The 17,368-nt window shown below is 35.4% G+C and overlaps 1 protein-coding gene across 4 annotated transcripts in view; it reads left to right on the top strand.

Annotated features, from left to right (window-relative positions):
• Positions 1 to 17,368, top strand: part of Tbc1d31 (TBC1 domain family member 31) — a 70,328-nt gene that overhangs the window by 40,719 nt on the left and 12,241 nt on the right. For all 4 annotated transcript variants that reach the window (XR_012446397.1, XM_074069147.1, XM_020156498.2 and 1 more), the window contains exons 11-17: positions 2,303 to 2,436; positions 6,308 to 6,441; positions 6,878 to 7,057; positions 8,428 to 8,660; positions 8,932 to 9,084; positions 10,152 to 10,287; positions 13,452 to 13,544. Coding sequence is in view for 3 of the 4 variants with exons in the window: in XM_074069147.1 (XP_073925248.1) it covers positions 2,303 to 2,436; positions 6,308 to 6,441; positions 6,878 to 7,057; positions 8,428 to 8,660; positions 8,932 to 9,084; positions 10,152 to 10,287; positions 13,452 to 13,544 (1,063 nt within the window). In the remaining variant the exon portion in view is untranslated. The remainder of the gene's footprint in view (positions 1 to 2,302; positions 2,437 to 6,307; positions 6,442 to 6,877; positions 7,058 to 8,427; positions 8,661 to 8,931; positions 9,085 to 10,151; positions 10,288 to 13,451; positions 13,545 to 17,368) is intronic.

Consider the following 17,368-nt stretch of genomic DNA (forward strand, 5'->3'; position numbering starts at 1 on the left):
CCTTAAAGTGTCTCCCCTGGACATTTAATAATTACAAATAGAAAAATGGTAATATTACTGGGGAAAACTCAGCAAATACCATTTTAACCAAGCAATCAAAGGTCCCTGGTAATTCATTTCAATATAATGCATGTTACTTTTGTTTTATTGTTGCCAAAAATACATAACCTCAGTCAAATTATGAGAAAACACCAGATAAACTCAAGTCAAAGTGGCAAGTCATGAAAAATAAGGAGAGACTGAAGATCTCTCACATTGGAAGAAACTAGAGATAGGACTCAAATATAATGTTGAATTGTAGATTGGTGAAATGAAAAAAATTCTCAGTGGAAAAAAATGAAAAATCAGAATAAAGTCCATAATTTAGTTAATAGCACTGTGTCATTATTAATTTCTTAGTATTACTAACAACATTGGAGGATTTAGGTGAAGTGTATATAAGGACTATACTATGTTTGCAATTTTTGTGAGTCTAAAATTATTAAAGGTATTAGAAGTAAATGTGGGAAAGTTATAAACCAGAGTAAGTCAGCCTTTTCTAGCAGAACATATCCAGAAGACACTGATATAAATACAAATCTCCACATGTTAAAAAAAAAAGTTTCCAAAGACACATGTAAATTAGAGAAATATATTTAAAGTACATGACAAATGAAAGGTTGATTTGGGGGATATTTTTGGCAGTACTGGGGTTTGAACTCCACCTACTAGGCAGGTGCTGGACCACTGGAGCCATGCCCCCAGCCCTAAAAGGCTAACTTCTTTAATATATGAAGTACTCATGTAAATAAGTATGAAAAGAACTAACCAAAAAAATGAATAAAGAATTAACATATAGTTCACAGCAGTGGAAATGGTTCTTAAACATAAAAAGATGTGGCTTAACCTTCCTCATAATAAGAAAAAGGCCATTTCTTACCTAGATTAAAGGTTTAAATGAAATGGTTACTAATAAATTATGTTGCAACAGTCATTAAAAAAAAAAAAACAGGACTCCCTTTACATGGATTGTGGCAATGTAAATAGGTGCTTTTGTGGAGGATTATTTGATGCTGGCTATTAAAATTACAAACATACATATCCTCTGACTCAACAATTCTACTTCTAGGAATTTATCCAAATCTGTACTCCTATGTGAAGAATGATGTGCATATAATGGTAGTAGGTACAAATACAATGTTGTCCATAAAGGAATGGAAACATCTTAAAGGCTCATGAGTAGGGGTTTTAAAAAAATATATTTTTTTGCAGTACTGAGGTTTGAACTCAGGACCTAACACTTGCTAGGCAGGTGCTCTACCACTTGAGCCATTCTGCCAGCCCATGCACAGGTGCTCTCATGCACCAGTAAAATAGCATGAGGATGTTACTTAACATATACTGATAAAAATTTTTCCAAGAGATTTTTAATTTAAAATGCAAAGTATAGTTGGGTGCTGGAGGCTTATGCTGATACTTCTAGCTACTTGGGAGGCTGAAATCCAGAGGATTGCAGTTCTAGGCCAATCTGGGCAAAAAAGTTCATGAAACTCTAACTCAGTGGAAAAAAAATAGCTGGCAGGATGGTGCTTACCTGTCTTCCCACCTGGCTGAAAGCCTAAAATAGGAAAATCATGCTCCAGGACTGCCTGTGCAAAAAGCAAGAACCTATATCCAAGATAAGCAGTGAAAAAAGGGCCTGCGGGATGACTCAAGTGGTAGAGTGCCTACCTAGCAAGCGCAAGGCCCTGAATTCAAACCCCAGAACAAGGGTTTGAATTCAAAAAAAGAAAAAGCAAGGCACAGATCCATGTTTAGATTACCACCGTTTGTCATTTGTGATTTTTGTTTGTTTTGGGTTTTTTCCGAGGTGTTAGGGTTTGAACTAAGGGCCATATGCTGGCCACATTCCCAGCTCACTATTTGTGATTTTTTAAAAAAGGATTTATACTGCCAGCGCTAGTGGCTCACACCTGTAATCCTAGCTGCTTGAAAAGATCAAGGTTCAAGTTCAGCCCATTTCCAAAATAACCAGAGCAAAATGGGCTGGGGGTATGGCTCACGCGGTAGAGCTCCTGCTTTGCAAGTGTGAAACCCTGAGTTCTAACTCCAATCTCATCAAAAAAATTAGTAAGAAGGATTTATACTTTTCAACAGTGGTTACTTCTGAAAAGGAACTAGATTATAGGGATCAGAGGACAAGTTTCACCAAATATACCTTCTATATGGAATTTTTTTATCATGTGAATATATTGTTTATTCAAGTAGATGTTAATAATGTTACTGTTTTTTTCTAGTCCTTATTTCCTTGTTCTATTTGCAGAACCCTGTCTGCTTTAGCTCACTGGTCTGCCATCTTTAGTGACACACCATATCTTCCACTCTTGGCATTTCCATTTGTAAAATTATTCCAGAACAACCAACTCATCTGTTTTGAAGTTGTCGCTACTCTCATAAGTAAGTAGTTACTATAGAATGAAACCAAGAATGGATTCTTACACATTTTACAGGTGCTTTGAGACACCAGCACCCAGCTTCGTGAATTTCTTAGAACATTTCCTCCCATATCATCAAATATTCTTGAAAAACATGATTGTCTGCATATTTTTATCTTCTAAAGTATACCATAATTTGTTTACTTATTTCCCAACTGCAAGAATTTGATTTTTCTAATTTTTCCCACTTTTTAAAAAATTTGTAGTTACAATTATATTACTTTAATATTGTATACATTTCCATAATTTTTATTAATTTCATAAGTGTGTTTATAAGGTAGTAAGATTACATGGTGTTCATGTGCTAGCTTAATCTATTATTGAGCATCTAGATTATTTTTAATTTTAGCTATTGAGGGTAACAATTTCATAGTCATCTTCTCATGTAAATATTTATAATTCTTTTGGGTAGATTCCTAGAATTGCCATTATTCTGTTATAAAATATGGATAATTGATTCCTCAAAAGGGTTGCACTGAATTTCCCTGCCAATTGCACTGTTTTAAAAAGAGAGGAAATCCAACTCAACAATCTAATTGAAAAATGAGCAAAGCACTTAACACTTGTACATAGAAGATATACAAAGACCAGCAACCATGTGAAAAGATGCTAAGCATTATTAGTCACTGGGGAAATGCACAAAACCTCAGACCTACTAGGATGGCTGTAATTAAACAAAGGGATGGGACTCAAGTGTAGGGCGCCTGCCTAAAAAAAAGTGTTGGCAAGGATGCAGAAACATTGAAATTGTCACATATTGCTTGCTAGTGGGAATGTAAAATGGTACAGTCACTGTGGGAAACAGTTTAGCTCTATGGAAAACAATTTTAACATTTCCTAAAACACACAATTACCGTATTACCTAGCAATTCTAATTGGAGGTATATTGAAAAGAATTGAAAACAAAACAAGATACTTGTATGCAAAAGTACATAGCATCATTATTCCCAGTAGCCTAAAGGTAGAAACAATCCAAGTGTCCATTAATAGATGAATGAATGAACAAGTGTAGTGTATACATCGAGTGTAATGTCACTCATCTCAGAAGGAATGAAGTTCTCATACATGCTACAACATGGATGAACCTTGAAAGCATTGTGCCTAATGAAATAAGTTAGGTAAGTAGCCATTAGATAAAAAGAGAAATACTGTATGACTCCACTTACAAGGAACGTCTAGATTATGCAAATTCATAGCAACAGACAGTAGGTTAGAGGTTACCAAAGGCTGGGGGGAAGCAGGAAAGGGGAGTTACTGCTCAATGATTATAGTTTCTGTTGCAGCAATGAAAAGGTTTTGGGAATAGATAAGGGTAATAGTTGCATAGCATTATGAATATAAATAATGCTTCTGAATTTGCACTTCAAAATGATTAAAATGGCAAATTATAAATATATTACCACAATTAAGAAAAAAAAGAAGGCTGGAGGCATGGCTTAAGTGGTAGAGTACCATCTAATAAGTGCAAAGCCCTGAGTTCAAACCTCAGTACTGACCCCCACCCCCCAAAAAAAGAAAGAAAAGAAACAGATTGTATCTAATTTAGATTTGTATATTAAACTGTATTTGTGTTTCTAATAAAATCTTGTCATATAGGTAATATGATTATATGCTAAGGAAATTGATTTTTCTCTTCTAAAGAAATGCACCTGAAATTTAAATCTAGGAAGTTACTGTTCCTCCATGATTCTCAGCACAAGTAGCTGTGGATTTTTAACAAGGGTCTCAAATTAGTTTCATTCAATAAATGTTTACTGAGCTTCCACTAAATGTTAACACTTTGGGGATATACCATTGTTTTGCCTTGGGTTTATAGTTCAGTTGAGGCTTAGCAGTTTCAAATAAAATAGTCTCTTCTGTGTATAAGTTAGAATACATAGAATTGCCACACCATTCTCTCTTCTCTTTATGCTGCTATCAGTCAGTGTACCTCCATGACCTCTGCCATAGTTTTGTTGTGGTGCACCTAAGTGAAATAAAAATACTTTGGAGAAGACAAATGGTTACTGTTGATAGCAAAATTTCCCTCTTTGTAGGAAACAGTGTGCTATTAATGAAGATTAAATATGAGGAACAGTACTCTGTATGTGTGTAGATTTTAAATTTTCAGAACTTGCAGCATGGGAGACATAATAGGTGCTTAGTAAAATGCTGTTGAACCCAGTTTTCCTTTTAACTTATTTAAAAGGGACAGTTTAAAGAAGTTGATTTTTTTTTTTTTTGGTGGGGCTGAGGTTTGAACTCAGGGCCTCACACCTACTACGTAGGCACTCTTCTACTAACCCCGTTTTGTGTTTGGAGTTTATGAGATAGGTCTCACGAGCTATTTGCCTTGGCTGGCTTCCAACTGCAATCCTCCTGATCTCTGCCTCCTTAGTAGCTAGGATTACAAGCGTGAGCCATGCCCAGCTTTCTGAGGTAGGTTCTCAATATATAGTTCAGGGGCTGGTCTTGAACTCACAATCAAGTGCTGGTATTACAGGCTTGTATCACTACCAAACCTGGCTGAGATAGGAGATACTAACATCAAAGGATACAACCCCAACTCGGTACAGGTTGAGCATTCCTAATTTGAAAATTTAAACTCCAAAATCTGAAACTTTTTGTGTGCCAACAGGACGCTTTTAGATTTTCAGATTTTGGAGCATTTCAGACTTGGAATTAAGGATGCTCACCTAGTAAAGTCTATCCATATATTCCAAAATCTGAAAAACTGAAATCTGAAGCGCTTCTTGTCCCAACCATTTTGGATAAGTGATACTTAACCTGCATTTAACTTGAAAAAGCCGAATTTAATAAAAGAAGGGGTTAAACATAGGCTCATTAAGCAAAGCAAGTTGATGACCTTTTGAGAAGAAGTTTTCAGGAGGGTTACCGTGTTTACACAGTACAATGAGTTAAAAGTCAGCCCTAGAAGCCTGTTCAATGCAATGATTCTACTTTGGACTAGCTAACTTTCAGGGAATGCTGCTGTCACTGATTGGTTTTCAAAGTCAAGTTTACTGAAACAAAATGTCATTGATAATTAGATTTAAAACCAGTTCTTTTGGTTACTTGGTACTATGATTATAAAAGTCTTCCTAGGAATGAGGACTTATTGTCATCACAGAATTTAATGGGATAGGCATACAATATATACACATTTGTTTTTATGTGTTGCTATCAATATGGAAGAATGTAGTGAGCATTTTTCCTAAGCTTTTCTAATTTCGAATGCATACAAATTTTAGTAGATTTGAGGATATTGTCACGTTCACACTGATCACATTTAATGATAACTTGATCAGGGTCCTTTTCTTAAAGGACCCATTTGTTAATTAAGAGACCAACAAAACAGGAGTCTGCAAGAACCAGTGTCCTAACTAGGATTAGGAATCCTTAGAAAAGTTACGTGTGTTTGTTGGCTTGTTTTAATTGACACATTTTTGTTGATTGCTTAAAAGGAAAGAAAATGGCAGGCAGCTATTCAAAAGAGCATAGCACTTGCTCTGAAGAAATTTGCAAAATTTCTATATCTTTAAGATACTATATTAATGTGATGATGAAATCTTTAAAGTCTCTAAGTCTCTTGTTCTAGAACTTAAAGAGTTATGTTTTTCTCTTATGTATTCATGGTTGTATTGAGAACAAAAAGAATGGGTTCCTTTAAGAATTACAAAAAAAAAACCCCAAACCTTGGGTGTGGTGGTACACACCTATCTCAGCACTTGGGAGGCCATGGCAGGAGGACCAAAAGTTCAAGGCTAGCCTGGGCTACCTGGAAGAAGAAGAAGAAATTGCAGAGTTCATTGATAATATAGAAGTATTTAATGGTAAATTTTTTTTCTTTGTAGTCAACTGGTGTCAGCACTGGTTTGAATACTTTCCTAATCCTCCCATCAATATTCTTAATATGATAGAAAATGTTTTGGCATTTCATGACAGAGAACTGCTACAACACTTCATAAATCACGATATAACTTCCCAGGTAAGAATTACAAGGTTTTTAGAATGACATAATTTATTTTGAGAGCTAACTTTGATTCTGGTATAAATAAAATAGAATTGCCATAAAGGACTAATAAAAAGACATTGACATTTTGTGTTTTTAACACTGTTCATTCTTTTTTTATTACTCTTCTTTCTTGAAAGTCCATAAGGAAAGTCTCTCTCATCCTGAAAGTCTGTGTAGCTCAGCAGAGGAGCACTTGCCTAGCATGCATGAAGCCTTGAGTTTGATCCCCAGTTTGGGGGAGAGCAAGGCAGGGGAGTGAGGTGGGGGGGAGGTCCAAATTAAGGTATTTCTCATAATTATATACTTAATATAATGACTTCATAGGTTAAATGTAACAATGTTATCAGAGACACTATTTTGGCTTTTTTTTTTTTTAGAAAACTAATAAATTGTTCCTTATTTATTTTAGCTGTATGCATGGCCTCTTCTTGAAACTGTGTTCTCAGAAGTACTGACAAGAGAGGAGTGGCTCAAATTATTTGATAATGTCTTCTCCAACCAACCTTCCTTCCTCCTGATGACTGTGGTCGCCTACAACAAATGTTCTAGAGCTCCTTTGCTCAATTGTACTCTTAAGGATGACTTCGAGGTAAATACCCTGTTCTTGAGAGGAGCATAGTTCAGTGGTAGAGTGCTTGTCTAGCATGCGTGAGTGCCTGGGTTCAAAGCTCAGCACCACCAAAAAACAAAGAAGAGAGAAGGTTCTCAAATTTCAGTGATTTCAGCTGAAAAATACATTTATTGATTGAGTGCCTATTATATATTAGGCACTGACGTTAGGTAGTAAAAATATAATAGATAACAAGTTGGACCTTGTTCCTGAGCTTATGTAGTTTGTAGACAGTTAAACAGGCAATTACAACAAGCCGTTAGTGTTATAATCATAGTGTCAGAAACAACTGTAATGTTGGGGTTTTGTGCTTTGCTGCCTTCATTAAGGACATTCACCACTGAGTAGTTTATTCTTTGTGGGCTCTTATCAGTGATGTACTGGTCTACACTAGTGTGGATGCTTATTACATGTACAAAATGATGACTGAGAGTTTTGAGGCTTGGCAGGAAGGGGACAGAGAGAAAGCAAAAGCACTGGAGGTGGCTTTAGAGCAGGCACTTTTGGTGGATAGGATGAATTAGTTGGGAGTTTTTTGTGTATATGTGACATACTATGTGATTCCTGTTAAATTTACCCTTTTTACTTTTCAGTCACTTATACATACATGTATATTTTAGAATTTAGATTTGCCAGCAGAAACAAGATTATGTGGAACCATTGCACATGCTTTTAAGCAATTGGGCTAGTTTATTTTCAGAGGCTAAATTATTTTCTAATTTGTTTACTTTGAATTTTGAATTTTTAAAAATCCAAGGAGAAAGAGGTTGTTCCATTGTTCAAGCATTCTTTTTGAATTATAATGGAGGCCTTCTCTTTGAGTAAAATGTAAGCAGTTTGATTTCAAAATTTCATAATATGATTATGACATTTTATTACATTTTTTTAAATACGAACTTGAATTTTTGTTTTATTTATTTAATTCATTTACTTACTTTTTGTAGTACTAGGGATTGAACTCAGGGCCTCGAAAGCACTCTACCACTTGAGGCCAGACCCCCCCTTTTTTTTTTTGGTGACCTGGGGATTTGAACTCAGGGCTTCTCCACCATCCTTTTTTTTTTTTTTGGTGATGGGGGTTTTTTTTCGAGATAGGGTCTCACAAACTATTTGCCCGGGGCTGGCTTCGAACCGTGAGCTTCCTGATCTGCCTCCTGAGTAGCTAGGATTACAGACATGAGCCACTGTTCCCCAGCTTATTTTAAAACTTGGTTTAAGAAAAGCTTCAGTGAATTTGCAAAAAAAGAAAAATCCTAATGATAGATTCACTTTGATATTTTTTAACTATTTTAATTCTGCCTCATTTTTTGTTAAGTAAATCTCAATTTAAGCATAAAGTTTTCTTGCAGTATTTTTTTCACCATCGGAATAACCTGGATATAAATGTTGTGATTAGAGAAGTTTATCACCTCATGGATACCACGCCTGCTAATATTCATCCAGACAGCATGCTGGATGTTTTTGTTGCACTGACAAAAGGGCAATATCCAGTATTTAATCAATATCCAAAGTTTATTGTGGACTACCAGACCCAGGAACGAGAAAGGATAAGGAATGATGAATTGGATTACTTGAGAGAGAGGTAATCATGGAATTGTTGTTCTTTGGTAGAAATGAGATCTCTTATAAATATAAACATGAAAGTTTTTAATGAAAAATGCATTTATTAAGTATTTTCATAAAATCAAAGTTTGAAAACTGGAGATATTTAAGATATTTAATTCTTACATCTAGAAGTAAGATTAGGTATTACACATTAATCAAGTGCACATTTTGTGTCTTGGTTGTTTTTGAACTAAATTACTTAGCTTTCTTATTTGCATTTTCATAATAGTAAATATTGTCTACTTAAGGCAGACAGTTGAAAATATGCAAGCTGAAGTAAACCAGCAAAAAATTGAAGATGAAGCTTGGTACCAGAAACAAGAACTGCTTCGTAAAGCTGAGGAAACAAGAAGAGAAATGCTCTTGCAAGAGGAAGAGAAGATGGTACAGCAAAGACAGAGGCATGTTTTACCACTTTGAAAAAATCTAGACACATGAGGTGGTTGATAATTTTTATTTTCTTTCATTTTCTCATTTAGGAACAGTATTTGTAAAATTACTCAGCTTAATTTCCACTAAGTAAATATTTTAGTTAATAAAAAGAACATATAACACTTTTCAAAAAATTGGTATATAGAATTCTAAAGTTATACTGAATATGATATAACTTTGCACTGAATTTTCAGAAGTAATATAAGCTATAATGTACCTTGAAGGACATTGTTTAAAAACATTATTCTATAGTAGGCAGAATGCTTTGTAATACAGTACTGAATAAATCACCTTTAGAGGAATGTAATTTAAATTTTGTCGAGTAGGGGTAGTACTACAGGGGTTTGAACTCAAGACTTGCTAGGTAAGTGCTGTACCACTTGAGCCACACCTCCAGCCCCCCAAAAATGTTTTTTAAAATTGTATGTTAAATATAAGTCCATGACCTAACAATTAAAATATATATTATCTCCTTATGCATTTAATATTTAGGCAAACAAGGGAAAAAGTTCTTAGATGCTCATTCAAAAATACGTTAATACAGTAATAGATTTAATTAAAGTTGTGGAATAGGAAGTTAGAGTAAGCCTAATATCAGGAAACACTCTTCTATTAAGTGTTTACTGATTTTTATTCTGGGTGGAACTTTATGAAACATTTCTAGGGTAGGTTAAAAGGAATTACAGAACCAAGCTATTAGTCTTCTAAAATTCTAAAAAAAAATAAGCACACATCATGTTTGGAGCCTTTTTGGCATTCTTCCTTCACTTGTATTGAAATGACCTGACAGGTAGACCTGTTAGGAGTTGGAGTATTAAGAGGATCACCAGTTGCACGGGGACCATTTGTCATCTTCATGAATATAGACTTGTGTAATTGAGCACCTTTCCTTTATATATTGTAAAAACAATTGCATTGCAATGGCAGCAGTGAAATTGACAAAGTATATAAAAAACTAGCTAGCATACACCTATTGTAAAAAATTAAATCAATATCAGAAAATGGTTTGTTACTCTCAACATATTTTGTATTGAAGACTAGCTGCTGTGAAAAGAGAGCTGACAATAAAGGAAATGCACTTACAAGATGCTGCTAGAAGGCGATTTCTGAAGCTTCAGCAAGATCAACGAGAAATGGAACTACAAAGACTGGATGATGAAATTGAAAGAAAGGTTTATTTTTATTTGTTTATTTAGTTAGATTTGGTGGGACTGGGGCTTGAACTCAGGTCTTTGCACTTGCAAAGCAGGCACTCTCTAGCCCATTTTATTCTGGTTATTTTGGTGATGGAGTCTTGAAAACTGTTTGAGTAGGCTGCCCTCAAACTGCAGTCCTCCCAATCCCAGCCTCCCAAGTAGCTAGTATTACAGGTGTGAGCCACTGGCAACCGGCTTATTATTCTTAATCTTAGTAGTCATACATCTTTATTTACTGTTATTTGAATGTAACATACACCTTCAAATTAAATAATAATCCTAGAGTCCACAATAAATACTAAATAGTCCCTTTAATTTTATTTATTTTAACCCCCAGCTATTCTCATTCTCTTTTTATTTTCTTTTATTAGAATATATTCATTGTACAGGGGGGACTCATTGTGACAATTCCAAATAGACTTACAATGTACATTGCTTATATCACCCCCACCATCTCCCTCCCACCCCCCCTTCCCATCCCACTTAAAGCAATTGCAAGAATTTTCATTGTTCGGTTTTCTGTATGTATGAAAGCCCATCAACCATATTCCCTCACCTTCATCTCCTCCATTCACCCTCCCCACACACACAAGTACTCTCCCGCATACTACCGTTTTACAGTCCTTTCTCCCCTTATTAATTCCAAAGTCAGTGTTAAAAGGGGTTTCTCACTGCATTGTTGCTGTGAGCATACTGTACTTCAGTCCATTCAACCCATTCCCTTACCCTGCCTCACCGCTTCCCTCCCACCCCCCATTATTCAATAGCTCTCAATACATGCTCTCTCATTCTCTTTTATAGTTCACTAATGGTTAAATATTGAAGACATAACAAGAAAATTAGTTACATTGACTAGTGTCTTTGATGACTTATTTCTCCAAAAATAAAAATATGTCGTATCAGTTAACCATTACATTAATTGGAAATATCTTTTTTAATATGAAAATTTACACATGATCATTATAAAAAGAATTCGCAGTACAGGATTATAGAGTTAAAAGTGGACATTTTCATAGTCCCTCATTTCATCTCCAGAGATAACTTATTTTAAAAAATGGTTAATTGCATAGCCTTTTCATATATTTATATAAAAATGGGATTATTCTCTCTGGACCTTCTGTTTCTATTGCATGCTTTTTAAAAGATATATGCTGAATATATTTTCATATTGTCATCTATATCTATTTCTGTTTGTGTCTGGTTTCTTAGTATTCCACCGGTGAGTGTACCATAGTTTATTTAACCCTTTGGTACTGGGCATTTAGGTTAGACACTTAAAATACCTATATTCTAAGCAAGTCAGTTTGGAATACATTAGTCTTAATAGTTGCTAACCTGATAGGTGGCAAATAGTTTACATTAATTTGCCTTTTTGTTTCTAATTCCTGAGGTTGAATATGTCTTCACTTTCTATTTGTAGAAAACTATAATTTACATATTCATATCATTTGTACTTTTTCTACCCTACCTGAAAAATAACTAAAGCAAAAAAGGGCTGGGGCATATGTCAAGTGGTAGAGCACCTGCTTAGCAAGTACAAGATCTTGAGTTCAGACCCCAGTACCTCCAAAACAGAAAGAAAAAAAAGACATCTTTTTATAACATTAATGCTTGGGGTTTTTTTCAAAACTAATTAATTTTAATTGGTTTTACAATCTGTAAATTTTTTAATTACCTCATCTAGTGAATCATATTAATATCTCATTATTGTTAAGAAGTGTGTGTTCTTCCCCAAAAGTAATGCAGGCTTAGAACTTTGATACCTTTATTTCAAACCATTTGAGATTGAGCAAAGCATGTTCTATTCAAAGAATCCTGATAGCAGCACTGCTCAGGCCTCTGCCGGCCCTCTGGCCTTCCATCCTTCCAGCTGCCTACTCTCATGTTGTGCTGTCACCTGGCCTAACTGCCAAAACTCTTTGTAAGCTCCAGCAGGAAAGAATGTGTGAGTCCAAAGTGACACATACATGTGACTGCCAACATCTGCTGGCAGCAAGCAGAGTTGATCCGTTTTTGCAAATTCATGAGCAAAGGAGCTTCTGCAACTGAAGTTCCTAAAAAATATTTTGTGCCCTGCCAAACCTCTTCTTCACCTCTTGGCATTTACTCTTATATCATAGACTCAAGCTTTGAGCTACCTGCTTTTGCAGTAACCTCCTTAAGGTGAATTAGTCTATTTATTTTACCCCTTAGATGTATCTTTGTACACCCACTGTATTTTCATTTTTACTGTTTTCCTATTATAGGTGTTTGGTAGCATGTCCTTTAGTCACCAGTATTGGTAGTATCGAAGGTAGTAATGCAATCATTACATGTTTACTATTCTAAATAAATGTATGGTGATAGATGGCTGACTGTTTATGGGTTTTTTGTTGATATTGTTTTGTGTGAACACAGACTGTGTACTTTATTCTCACCCAGGTTTATACTTGGGGTTCCAGACAGCCAAATATTTTTAAGATGACTTCTAAGGTTCTCAAGAGAGGGTCTTATCCAAATCCTCTCTGATATAGAAACACTTCCAAGTAATCAAATTTTGGAGAATGCTGAAATGTAAATATGACTAAATTTGAGCAGAACACATACAGATTGGATAGTCCAAGATAAATTTTATCCTGGAGTTACTAGTTGTCAATTCACATTTATAAAAAGTTTAAAAGCTAAATTGAAAACTTAAATAAATGTTACATTTAATAAGACTAAACATTCTGTACTTTTACCAACCTCAAATTTTGGTTGCTCAAGTTTTTCTACTTTACTATTGGGTACTGTAATACAGTAAGCTATCACCTATTCTTATCTGTGCAAATGAGCACATGGTAGCTGTGTTTTCTTTTTTAAAAAATTAAACTTAACTCACAATATCCCTAGATTCTACAGTTAATGTTAATACATTGCCAGTTACTATGGTTTCAAAACCCAATTCCTGTTTTTTAAAAAAATGCTGTTAGTGGGTTGTCCACATTATAAGATTACTAAATCCATTAAAAATTGTTAGGTAGTCGGGAGGGGATGGCAGGAGAATCAAGGGTTGAAAGTCATCCTGAACTCTTAGTGAGACCCTGACTCGATTAAAAACCAGAAAAAAAAATTGTTTTGTAAGTTACTTTTGGCATTCACCATTTGTTGTTTGGCCATAGGTACAAATGAGAGATCGTGAAATTGCTACCACAGCCAAAGACCTAGAAATGAGACAGCTGGAGCTCGAATCACAGAAAAGACTTTATGAGAAGGTAAAAATAAATCAATTATTTCCGAAGTAGGCAAAGCACAGTTTGTACAAACCCTTTTTAGACTATATTCATGGTTTTTATAATGCTCATTTTACTTGCTTTTTAAGCAGAATACAGTGTCATCCAGGATTGTAAGGTAGCCAAAATGTCTGCATGTACACTTTCTTGTAATTCTTTAATTCATGTTTCTGTAGCAGCTTAGTCTGGTGTCTGAAGCACCAGATGTAAGTCCCAGATTTTGCCTCAGGATCTTTTATCAGTTTGCTGAGTTTTCCTATGTTTGTGTTCTAGTGACTGTGAAATTATCCTGATATGAATGATCATCCCAAATCTGAAATGCTCTCATATCTGAAACTTTGGGTGTCAACAGTTAGGCTCAAAAAATTCAAATTTTGGAGCATTTCAGATTTTAGACTTTTGGATCAAGACTGTTCAGAGTTTATGCAAAGATTCCAAAATCCAAAATATCCCAAAATCTGAAACACTTCTGGTCCCAAGCATTTCAGACAAGGGATACGCAACCTGAAACTTCCAGGAGTCTTACAAGGCAAATGAGACAAGAACTGTACCTTAAATTCGAATCTTCTGGAAATACCTGTTCAGCAAATACCTGTTTAGTACATACAAGTCAGTTTTTAAGTCACTGGAAAAAGCTATTAATATCTTGTTACTCACTTAGTTTTAAAACCGTAAGTTTTTACTTTCTTTAGCCTTCTTAAAGTCAATGTCAGACTTCAAGTTTGAAATTAGTTTTGATTGCAAATTCATAACAGGTAACATAAGCATGATTGTTCATTATCCACCTTAAAAAATACTTAAAACGTAGCATCTGTTCATACCTATATGAATTTCTTCTAGAATTGTGCAGAGAATTTGCAATTTGGCTAATAAGTTTACTATGATTTGAATTAAAATGTAATACATTTAGACTAATCTTAAGTTTACTTTTCTTTGTTTGTGTACAGTGCTAAGGATTAAACACAGGGCACTGCACATGCTAGGCAAGCTTTGTTCCTCTGAGTTACATCCCCAGCCCCTAAAGTTTCCTTTTTTGTCATCTTTTCTTTGGGGATGAGAGGATGGCAATCAAGGGCATGATTTCAGAATTAACAAAAAATTTCCAAGAAAAGTCCTAAAAATTTCCAGATGTTTTTCTCTCAGATCCTCAAATATTAACATTTTACTAAATTTGCTTTATCTTTCTCTTTCCTCCCTATCTATACACATGCATACATACTTTTTTTTCTGGACCATTTAAAGAGTTGTAGTCACGATGCTCTTTTACTCCTAAATATTTCAGTGTATAAGGAATCCTCTTATGTAATTGTAGTATAATTATCAAAATCAGGAAGTTAGCATAATATCTGTTATATAAACCTTATTCAGATTTGATCAGTTGTCCGAAAAACATCCTTTAAAGTGTCCCATGTCTTTACTCTCCTTTAATTTAGTACTCTTCAGGGCTAGAGGTATGGCTCCATGGGTAGAGTGAGCCACCAAGTGCAAAGTCCTGAGTTAAATGCCAGTACCACCAAACAAAAAAAAATTGGAACTGTTCTTTGTATTTAATGACATTGATATTTCTTGAGGCCAGACGTTGTAGAAGACCCTCAGTGTTGGCGTTTTACTTCTTCCTGGTGACAGTCAAGTTACACACTGTGGCAGGAATGCCGCAGAAGTAAGGCCGAGCTGCTTCTGAATAGCAGAGTAGGGGCAGATGTTTATTAGACCCTCTTTTTCTTTGGCCTGTACTAGGATATAAACTCAGGGCTTTGTACTTATTGCTACCACTTGAGCCACACTTCCAGCTCTTTCTATGTTCTTTTTGCAGTCTTTTGAAGGAAGTGTTTATTTAAGCAGGTTAAAGAAGAGTTAAACCACTCGGTCCTAAAGGTTATCTGCTCAATGTAATGCAAATGTGTTAATATCATCTTTTTCAAATTGGCACTCGTGATTTAACACTTTACCTGCCTAACTTAAGCTCTTATATTAGCAATTTTGTCCCAGAAAACAGACAGTGTTATAATTACCTCTTGGAAATATGAGCTTAATATTCTGTACATACCTAATTTGAATTTTTTTCTTCAGTGCTGGTGATTAAACCCAGGGTCTTGTGCACACTAGCCAGTCAAGCATTTTAACAGAGCTATACCTCCTGCCCTAAATTTTTCTTCTTCTTTTTTCTTTTTTAAAGTACTGGGAATGAAACCCAGATCCTACACATGCTAGGCAACCATGTTACCACTAAGCTACATCCCCAGCCTCCCAAAAATTTTTGGGGGGTACTGGGTGTTGAAATCAGGGCCTTATGTTTACTAAGCAAGTGTTCTACCAGTTGAGCCATGCCCCCAGGCCTTTTTGCTTTTAGTTTTTCAGATAAGGTCTCACACTTTTGCCCAGACCAGCCTCAGACTCCTGTCCTCCTACATCTGCCTCCCGAGTAGCTGTGATTATAAGTGTGAGTCACCATAACCAGCTTTTTTTCTTTTTCTTTTTTTGAGATATGGTAGCCCAGGCTGGCCTCAGACTCATGATATTCCTGTCTCAGCTTTCCGAGTGCTGGGATTACATATGTATACCACCATGCTCTGCTTCCAAAATTATTTTTGTAACAGAAGAATAAAACTAAGCACTAAGGAAAGAACAAGCAACTAAATACTGATCTGTGACTCAGATCCCTTCCTTTCATCTTCCAGGACCTTGTTTTAACATAAAATCTCTCACAAATAAGTACTTTTTCCTAACATAAAACCACCCTTGCAGAAATTGACATGGGCATTATGAATGTGTGCCACAGGGTCTACAAGACCACCTGTGAAAGTGAAAAGGCACATAGGGTCCAGGAGAAACCAAGCAGAAGCTTCCATTTGTTTTCTGCCAGTAGGTTTGTGTAGGCAGTACTTAATCATCTTTGCAAAGATATATGATAACTTATACAGAGTATTTATTGCCTACTGAGAAAACTAACTCCAGCTCCATGACCTGGATTTTACTTGGGGTCACGTGGACAGGTAGTGCACATGGGGCCCCTCTGGAGGTCAGACTGCTACGGCATGAGTATGTCTACCACCAGATCACATTGTTAGCATAAACCACCTGGCATGACAGGAGTTCCAGGGATACAAAGATCTTGTCAGGCAGAGTGTTTCAACAGCTCAGAGTTACCTCCCAGGACTGGTCAAAGACCAGTCTCCTCTTTGAAATGTGCCAGTGTTTTCTTTTCTTTGAATAACTCAGGCCTACTGAATTAACTCTTTCCTACACAGTGTCTGATAGCATAGTATGTACTACATGGATAGTAATTTCCTTCTTTATCCCTTGACCTAAAAAACTCTAATTTAAGAACACAAATTGACAACTTCCTTCACCCAGTGTGCTTCTGTTCACTCCTCTTCACTGCTTTTAGATTTCCATTGTTTCCTCCTGTCCCTAGTCTCTCCATTTATAAACCTACATTTTATCTCCATTGCAGCACTGAAATTCCATGTTCTGCTTTTCTTTTCCATGAAATGAAATTATTTCTCCAAATAACTAATCTCTTCATAATTGTCACTTGCAGTGGCTATCCTTGAGCCATAAGATAGTTAATGTGGCTATACGCTGTATGTTTAAGTGGTGTATGAGTTTTGGCTACATTTCTTCTGTATGTAATTGAAAAATATTTTTATTTTTAGCTAATTTAAAGCTAATTAAGCTTCTAGATAATTAGAAAAGTAGAAAAACTATCTTAATCAAGAAATAGCAAGTGCTAATATGGTAGTGATGAGTGAAATTATTTACATACAATTTGTATTTTGTTGTTTTAACTTACATCTTCAGCTATT

The sequence above is a fragment of the Castor canadensis genome, chromosome 3, assembly GCF_047511655.1.
Source record: "Castor canadensis chromosome 3, mCasCan1.hap1v2, whole genome shotgun sequence".
Taxonomy (NCBI): Eukaryota; Metazoa; Chordata; class Mammalia; order Rodentia; family Castoridae; genus Castor; species Castor canadensis.